Consider the following 9,790-nt stretch of genomic DNA (forward strand, 5'->3'; position numbering starts at 1 on the left):
GAATCCGGGCTATACCTGAAACCTACATCCCATCGAACCCACGTCTGACCATGAAAAGCAGCAATACCGGCAGTCCTCGACTTAAGAACCATTTGTTTAGTGACCGTTCAAAGTTACATTGGCACTAAAAAAAAGAACTTATGACCATTTTTCACACAACTCTTGTAGCATCCCCATAGTGATCGAAAGTCAGGAGCTTGGCAGCTGGCATGTGTTTATGATGTTTGAGTGTCCCGGGGTCATGTGATCCCCTTTTGTGACCTTCTGACAAGCAAAGTCAACGGGGAAGCCAGATTCACTTAACCACCATGTTACTAACTTAACTACTGCAGTGATTCACTTAACAACTGTGGCAAGAAAGGTCGCAAAATGGGGCAAAACAACTGTCTTGCTTGGCCGTGGAAATGTTGGGCTCAATTATGGGTATAACTTGAGGACTACTGTATTAAGCTGACAGAATTGTAACTCAACCTTTATTTCACATTGCTTATTCAACCATGGTTTGCAACTTTGCTAATGAGAAGACCATTTCAACTTAAGCAACTGGAAATGTTATTCCTTGGCTGCTAAGACTCGCGCAGATGTTGCTGCTCGTGTTTTTTCCCCCCACAGTATCTATTTGTGAAACACAAGGATTAGAAACGTCATACCGTATGTTAAAATAAAGGTAAGTTTCTCAGGAAAACCCAAAGTGTGTGCCAACTCAGGCATATGTTATCAGAGTGATTGTGGCTAGGGTAGAGTTTCTTAAGTAGTGTTTTGCGCAACTCTAAACTTCTACAAGAATTTGATAAGATACAGTATCTGTGGCAGATTAAGAGCAAAAAGGAATGAATAAATAAAAGTTCTCTCAAGTAGAGCCAACTTTTTTTTTACCTTCAGAGTTTGTCTCTGGATTAGGCAATCTGGGAAAATTTTCTTTCTAACTATCAGATTCCACAGCCTAAATAGGTTTGAAAATCTTTGGCATAAAACATTAGATCTGGAATTTTCAACAGCATAATCCTATATTCAGGATCCCCTTAAGAATGATCTCATCAAGAAAGAAACAGAATATTTCCTGTGGGCTATTTCTTCACGCTGTAGGAACTTCCCAGCAGTCTTATGTGTTGACCTCCAGCTGTTTTTAGATTGAATAATTCCCCAATACTGTCTCCCTGCTAGAATCAACTTTGAGTTCAGGGCTGCACATTTTCCATTCCTTTTGTAGGGACAAAACATTTCAAAGAAATCCAAATAAAATTTGAAAACATTGCAGGATGTTTCCAAGAAGGCTCCACATGCACTACCCAGGTGACCCTGAGGACATAGATAAACCTCCAAGTGGCCTCCATGACTCTCTAAAACAGTGGCTCCCAATCTTTTCTATACTCTGCACCCCTGGAATGCTTCTGATATATTCTCGCACAACTTACAGAAGTTCGAAATAACGGCAACAAATTATGCATATACACTAGAACAGTGATGGCGAACCTTTTAGAGACCGAGTGCCCAAACTGCAACCCAAAACCCACTTATGCATCATTGGGTGCTGGGTGGGTGTGGCCTATTGGGTGGGTGTGGCCCATTGGGTGGGCGTGGCTGCGGTGGTAACAGCAGACTGGGTGGGACTAAAAAGTTCAATCAGTCAATTCCAACTTTGCAAGATGTTTTTTTTTCCCACGAGAAGTTGAAATTGACTGATTGATTGAACCTTTTTTTTTTGTACATGGCGGCGGAGGCCTAAAGCGAAAAGGTTTTATAAAACCCAGCTGAAGGCCTAGGACTGGGGCGACAGCGCGTGTGCCCACCGAGAGGGCTCTGAGTGCCACCTCTGGCACCCGTGCCATAGGTTCGCCACCACTGCACTATAATTTTGAAAAGCCAAGTTTTCGCACCCCCTGGAATATCGTGCGAGCATCCCCGGTTGGGAATCCCTGCTCTAGAAGAATGCAAATGACCAGCTGCCTGCAAGAAATATAAATCCTTCCATTCCCCACCATCCCGTCAGAACAGAAGAAGCTCCTTGGATGAGAAGCGAAACATCTTCAAAGAAAAAACAAGGAAGTCCAGTTGCCTCCTGAAAAAGCACCTTTGGGACAACCATAACCCAGATGACTGAGAATCTGCATGGACTTGCAACAATCAATTGCAAAAGGCAATTTTGTATGAACAATTTCTGACTATACCTTTAACATCATAATAATTCAAATGCAGCTAACTTGTTAGCACTAAAGCTTTGTTTCTTTAAATATTGAAAGGGGGGGGAGTTTGAAAACCCGTAATTTGGGTCATTTGGCTGTCTCCAAACATCAAATGAAGCACATGAAAACAGGAACAGTGTTGAATTTAGTAACAATCCAGAAACAGCTTATCAGGATTCAAGCTGTTTTTTTTTTAAAGCAATACTTGCATTTTGAAAAGAAAAAAAGGAGCAAAAACATAAAAGGATACACAGGACTAGGCAGAGAGTTATTGCCGCTGACAAAACCACTCGTGGGATTCCAGCTTTTCTACCTTCGTTCTTCAAGTTTATTTTGAGGGTTAGTGCGGACTGAATCCAACAGGCCAGAGTGCCGAACCCAAAGGCCAAAAAGGTGCCAACATTGTGTATTTCTTCATCATTGGAAAGCTGGAAAAAAAAGAGCACAGAACAGGTGACCTTGGTTAATACACCCAGTGAAAGAAACCAGTCAGCCAAATTTTCCTAAAGGTTCCACTTTCTAGGGCTCAACTCAGAATGCCCTAATACAGACATGTCAAACACAAGGCCTGGGGGCCGGATGCGGCCCGCGAAGTGGTTTCATGTGGCCCGCGAAGCCATCCTGGAAACAGTGAGGGAACGGCCCCCTCTGCCTTGGCCCTGGCCCACAAGGCCGTCTGGAAACAGCAAGGAACCAGCCCCTGCTGCCTCGGCCCCGCCCCCTGGGTGCATGCTGGGGAGGTGTCACCCTTTATGAGGAATGAAGAAATGCACCATTGCCTGGAAGTGGCCAGCAAATGGCCCTCGCCTACTTCACATATCTGGGTTGATGGGCTCTGCCCTGATCCCACCCCCTTCTGCCAGAGACCCTCAGATCTGGTCCCACCCCTTTCTGCCAGAGACCCTCCCTTCGACCAGTCCGCTCCCACAGAGAGGGCCTCCTTAGGGTGCCGTCGGCCAGTCAATGCCGGCTGGCGACCCCCAGGGGGAGAGCCTTCTCTGTGGCAGCACCTGCCCTCTGGAATGACCTACCCCCCGACCTACGTACAACTGCGGACCTGCGACTTTTTCGCCGAGTCCTGAAAACTCATTTCGTGCGGCCGGCCTGGCGTAGTCTTAATTAGGTTTTAGTATAGGTTTTTTATATGGGGTATTTTAGAGCAGGCCTTTATTTATTTAATTTGATTTTAGAATAGATATTTATTGTGATTTTTATTATCGCCTGTTCACCGCCCTGAGTCCCGTAAGGGAGATAGGGCGGTATATAAATCTAAATAAACATAAACAAACAAACAGATCTGTCCCACTCCTGCCCAGGCCTCCACAGGCACCCTTGACGCGAATGATGTAGAGCTGGCCACGCCCACCCAGTAGGCCACACCCACTCCATCCACACCCACCCAGTAGGCCACACCCACCCGGCCCCCCGAAGGGCAACTGCAATGCTGATGCGGCCCTCAATGAAATTGTGTTTGACACCCCTGCCCTAATATATCTCTCAACTTCCAACCTGATACAGATAGTCCTCAACTTACGACCACAACGGAGCCCAAAATATTTGTTAAGTGAATTTTATCCCCATTTTATCACTTTTCTTGCCCTAGTTAAGTGAATCACTGCAGCTGTTAAGTTAGTGATATGGTGGTTAAGTGAGTCTGGCTTCCCCATTGACTGTTGCTTGTCAGAAGATCACAAAAGCAGTGGTGGGATTCAAATATGTGAACAACCGGTTCTCTGTGTGGATGCCGCTTCCGGAAGTCCATTCTGGGCCTGGGCAACAAAAAATTAGCTACCGGTTCTGCCGAACTGGTGAGAACTGGCTGAATCCCACCACTGGTCTGAAGGTGACCTTGGAGTTAATCTATGCTGATTTAGGTGCTGATTCCTGGTGGAAAGGTGCTGGAGTCTTTTTTCTCTTTGGGGCTGGTTGATTGTCTCTTTTGCGTAGTTGACATGGTTCCGAAAAGAAGTAGCTTTTCAAAGAACTTTGAGGCTTATTTACCTTAAAGAATCCTTTATTAGGCTACATAGCTTCGGCACGAACAATAAAAAGCCAAAAACTGAACCTCCCACCCCACGAGCACCCATAACAACGCATAACTCACTCCTTCATTTTACAGTCATCAATCATATGCTCCAATTAGTTTGAAGTGTGAATTGCTCCCTCCCTATTTCTCCTGTTACGCTGACCTTGGCTGTGCTATGCTGAGATATTGTTATGATTAGCTGGCATACTTTCCCACCTACTAGGCTAGTATTGTCTGCTTTAACTCTAGAAGTGATATGTAGGCTAAATAAAACATGTTTGCTTCTTCACATATGGCAAGCAAGAACATCCAATGTTAGCAGACTTGACAGTAGTCTATAGATGTCGTAAATGTCTATGCGTCAATTGATGGCTAATTTGTCAGAATGCCAGGCTTCTAGAAATTCCCTGGCATTTTTGGATTTGGCCTGGTCAAGAATGGTCGCATTTTCCCAATTGAAACTATGGTTAAATCTGTCTACTGTATATGTTATGAAATTAAAGAATTTTCATCATGCCTTTTGACTGCCAGTTGGTGTTTGTGGGTGCGTTTTGCCAGATCTCTGCCTGTTTATCCCCCATAGTGGTGGTTGCAGTTCTTACACTGTATGCTGTAGATCAGAGGTCCCCAACCTTTTGGGCACCAGGGACCGGTTCCGTGGAGAGAGGTTTTTCCATGGACCAGAGGGTGCGTGGTTTTGTGTGCTGCCTGCATCCCGCGGATGGGGCTTTGCTTGTTTGTGCCGACTGGTTGCTGGCATGCCGCGGCCCGGTACCGGTCCACCGACCGGGGGTTGGGGACCCCTGTTGTAGATGACTCCTGTTATTTTCTTCTGGGATTGCTGGGTCTTTTGGTTAGGATGTTTTGAAGGGCTTTAGGTACTAATGTAGGTTCTAATAAGACTGAGGCTGCCTATGGATTTGAACTGCTCTTACTAATCTATTAAAACCAGGTATATTTTACAATATTGCCACAAAATCTGGATTTCAGATTTGCAGGCTGGCAAGTTTTTAATCCCTTCCTCTCTTAATATGCCACAATCTTATTCTTGTGCAAATCCATCAGTTGTCATAGTTCCGACTAATGAAACACTTCAAAGAACTTCCAGGCAAGGTTTACCCTAAAAGCCTTTATTATCAGCGTAACAGATTGACGGCACTTCATGTATGGTTCATGCATGGTTTGTTTCTTGTGCTTACTTCTTGAAGATATCACTCTCATAAATTTGCCAAATTTCTCAGCTGCCTACAGCCAAAAAGGTAGCATAGAAACTTTATGGCTTGACCCCCCCAATCAAGGTTTTGGCTCATGCGAATACAACTTAGGTTTATCCCGGCAGTCATGTATGCTCAATGGATCTTGCCTTTCTGCCATGAAGTTTTCCTACAGAAAAACTGAAGGAAGTTCAAAAGAAACTTTATGTGGCTGAAGCAAGACAAATGGCACCAAACGATCTTGCTAAGCACACAATTACCTCCAGGGTCTAGCACAGTGGACTGATTCTGGCTTAGTCAATTCAGAAGAAAGCCATTTTATAGGGAACTGGGACATTCATTAAATGAGACAGGAAACAAAAGTTCTGGATTCTGTTAAGCGATAAGTCATAATTTCCTCCAGTACATTTTATCGAATAAATAAACCATAGTCGTTTATGCAGAAACAAAAGCCTTAAGCCATGATTCATAAATAGTGGCTAGATATAACAGTATGTGGGAAAGAACTTGGGAGACTGGGCAAAGAGACAAAACCAAGGGAAAAGGGAAATGGAAAGGTTTCCCCACTGTTTCCAACTCTAGGGGGCAGTGTTGATCTCCCTTTCTCAGCAGAGGGAGTCAAGTGTTCTCTGAAGACATTTCTGAGGTCATCTAGCCAGCATGACTATATAGTAGTGGCCAAAATTGTGGAAAACTTTTGGGAAAAGTGTACAGTAGAAATGCCACCTTTGGTTAAGTTTCCACCCATTTTTCTTCTAATTTCTTTATAACTGTGGCCTTGTACACTTAATAATGCTATTTTACATCGCTTTCAGGGCAACCAGTCAACTCTTTGCACCATTACTTTAATTTTATTACGTTTTACAAGCTCACTAAATGAAAGAACACAAAAAACCCCCAACCAACTTGATAGCGATCACATAACACACTGACAAATGTCCTCCTCTCAGCTTCAATACGTGACATTAATAACTGAATCCTACTGTGATCTGATTGGCTCATTGGCAAAACAAGATGACACCCGATTGGCTCTCTAAACCAGTGTTTCTCAACCTTGACAATTTTAAGGCATGTGGACTTCAACTCCCAGAATTCCACAGCCAGCAGGCTGTGGAATTCTGGGAGTTGAAGTCCACATGCCTTAAAATTGTCAAGGTTGAGAAACACTGCTCTAAACACTCACGCTCACTGGCTACAATCAGAGGAAGGAAAGCTGCCTGATATCAACCTGAGCAAGTTGTGCTTCCTTTTTCTGGTTATTTGGCTATAACTTTTCACAGAATACAGTAACAGATAACTGAACAAACTTTGTTGCATTACATTCTTGATTAAATTATCTTTCCATTGATATATAGCAGTGAGTGCCCAAAAACAGGCCCTGCCCCCACCCTGCCTGCTCCACCCCCACCTCTCCCCCATCCCGCTCCCCGCCCCCTATCCCGCCTACCCACAGGGCCACCCACTGCCTCCACAGATCGCCCAGGCGGCCCAGCAGCGCCATGGCAGTCACGCCCTCTCCTTGCGCCCCGCAGAATCAACTGCGCACGACGGGGCACAAGGGCGGAGTCTTGTCCCTGCTGCCCAGCTGCCATGTTCTTGGCTGCGCTGCTCCACGTGGGCCGCGCTCGGGGGCTACTCTCCTCTAGGGGGGCTGCTGGTGAGGTGGTGGCCGGGGAGAGGCGGGGCTGGGACGACGGCACGCGTGCCCACAGAGAGGGCTCTCAGTGCCACCTCTGGCACATGTGCCATAGGTTCGCCACCACTGATATATAGTTTTATGGTACTACTCCAAAAAAAAGTGGTGTTATTAGCCATCAAACCTCAAAAATACACTTTTCCCAAAGGGTTTCCACAATTTTGGCCACTACTGTATGTCGAGGTGCATGGAGTGCTGTTACCTTCCCACCGGAGTGGTACCTATTTATCTACTTGCATTTGCATGTTTTCCAACTGCTATGTTGGAAGGAGCTGGGGCAAGTAACGGGAACTCACCCCATTACATGGCACTTGGGGCTTGAACCCAGACTGTCACCTTTCCAGCTTATAAGCTCAATGAATTTAACCCTCTGAACCATCGACAAGAGAACGGTCAGATTTAAAACTAGCATAACCCACAGCAGGATAGTAAGTGGGGGCAAGAGGCTCAGAAGAGACCTTTCCTAGTTTCTCAGGCTGTAAAGGGGGTGGTGGTGGAGGGTGAAGGACTATTCAGGTAGTCCTCACCTTACGACCACAACTGAGCCCAAAAGGCATGTTGCTAAGCGAGAAATTTGTTTTGCCCCCCTTTTACGACTTTTCTCGCCACATTTGTTAAGTGAAACACCATAGTGGTCAAATTAGCAACACGGTTGTTAAGTGAATCTGCCTTCCCCGTTGACCTTGCTTGTCAGAAGGTCGGAAAAGGTGATCCCGTGACCCCCCAGGATACTGCAACCGTCATAAATATGAGTCAGTTGTCAAGCATCTGAAAGTCACGCGACCGTGGGGATGCTGCAATGGTCATACGTGTGAAAAATAGTTGTGTCCCTTTTTCCGGTGCCGTTGTAACTTCGAACGGTCAGCAAGTGAACGGATGTAAGTCGAGGACTGTCTGACTATCCAGACCTGCAAGATTCTGTCTACAGTAAAGTAGAATTAGCTCATCTTGATGTAATTCCTAGCTGGTTTACCCAGGAGATCAACACACTAAACCAGGGGTAGGCAATCTTGGCTCTTTTATATGACTCATGGACTTCTACTCCCAGAATTCCTGAGTAGCATAGCTGACTCAGGAATTCTGGGAGTTGAAGTCCATGAGTCATAAAAGAGCCGAGGTTACCTACCCCTGCACTAAACCAAAAGCAACAAAATGAGAGTGAAAAGTGTGATTCCAACCAGTAAAAAGACGAGAAAATGAAATACCTGGAAGTTACCCAGAAGGGTCATTCCAAAAGAAGCCAAGCATAAGGCCACCAAGCCACTGACATTGAGCCATGGATTCAAAACCTTTGGCTTTAGCTGAATGAAGCGTAGGACAGCTATGACCAGTGCTGAAAAAAAGAGAGAGAAAATTGGTGATGCAGCTCTGCAATTTTAACTTCCACAATAAAAGCCATTAAATGTACAAGAGGAGACCCATTCACATGGACAGGCGCTGTCATTTACTGCAAAACAACTGTTAGCACAGGCTGAGCAGCCCCAAAATGAATTCTCCCTTTAACTTTGTGGGTGACTAAACCAGTAAAGCCACTAGCGCCAGTTCCCCCACTCCTATCCCCATGAGATTAGAGACGTATAACTGAGTTTGCACACAAAGCTTAACTTGGTTACTGCATCCGCCTTTTCCTGTGTTTACAGTGTATTAAACCACACTTTTACTAAGAAAATGGGCTTGGCTCACATATGTTAGCCAAGTTTTTAACTAACCCGCTATATGAGCAGTGCAGTCAATACCGAAGCAAATCACTTGTTATATTTTTGCAGCCCGATTACTGCTCATGGGCCTCATACATGGAGCTGAATACTTGCAGAAAGGAATGCTGTATACCAGGGGTCTTCAAATTTGGCCCTTTTATGACTTGTGGAATTTAACTCCCAGAATTCCTCAGCCAGCGTGCCTGGCTGAGAAATTCTGGGAAATGAAGTCCACAAGTCATAAAAGGGCCAAGTTTGAAAACCCCTGCTGTATACAGTGTAAAAACCTGATGGGCTTAGAGCAGGGGTCTTCAAACTTGGTCCTTTTATGACTTGTGGACTTCAATTCCCAGAATTCCTCAGCCAGGCATGTTGTCTTCAATTCCCAGAATTCCTCAGCCAGGAGTTGAATTCTGGGAGTTGATCCCTGGCTTAGAGCAAGATTCTAAATTTTTCAGGAAGCTCACACATATATATAAAAATTACTCCCTATCACATAGATCCAGCTCCCAACTCAGAAATGGTAGGACTGGACAACCACAAATCAGTAAAGATTAGGAAAAATAAGGACTTTGTGTCTGGTCTTTCACAAAGTCTTTCTGTGAACTAAGATTTCATCCCAGTTCAATTGCTACAAAACAGCTGTATGGATAATCACTGTTTATCTTAACAATTATATTACGTAGCAGTGATTCTCAACCCGTGGTCCGCGGTCCCCTGGAGGGGTATGTGTGATGTCGTGACAGGGCATCTTCTACAAAGGCTTGAAGAAATGTTATTTATTTTATTTTATTTATTTTACAAAATTTATATGCCGCCCTTCTCCCCATGGGACTCAGGGCGGCTCACAGCATGTTAAAACAATATACAGAATTACCCCTTCTAAAAACCAATTAAAATCCAAATATTAGTGGCTGTGACTATTTAAAATCATTAAAAATTATCCCTATTTAAAATTCACCCTAGGTCAGGCC

General features: G+C 44.7%; 1 protein-coding gene across 1 annotated transcript in view; it reads right to left on the bottom strand.

Annotated features, from left to right (window-relative positions):
• The window catches only part of TMEM150C (transmembrane protein 150C), a 43,225-nt gene that overhangs the window by 396 nt on the left and 33,039 nt on the right, over window positions 1–9,790 (bottom strand). The window contains exons 8-9 of the mRNA XM_015832370.1: window positions 8,325–8,452; window positions 2,434–2,611 (exon numbers count right to left, since the gene is read on the bottom strand). Coding sequence (XP_015687856.1) covers window positions 2,434–2,611; window positions 8,325–8,452 — 306 coding nt within the window. The remainder of the gene's footprint in view (window positions 1–2,433; window positions 2,612–8,324; window positions 8,453–9,790) is intronic.

This window comes from Protobothrops mucrosquamatus, unplaced genomic scaffold (genome assembly GCF_001527695.2).
Source record: "Protobothrops mucrosquamatus isolate PMUCROS unplaced genomic scaffold, P.Mucros_1.0 scaffold3, whole genome shotgun sequence".
Lineage (NCBI taxonomy): Eukaryota > Metazoa > Chordata > Lepidosauria > Squamata > Viperidae > Protobothrops > Protobothrops mucrosquamatus.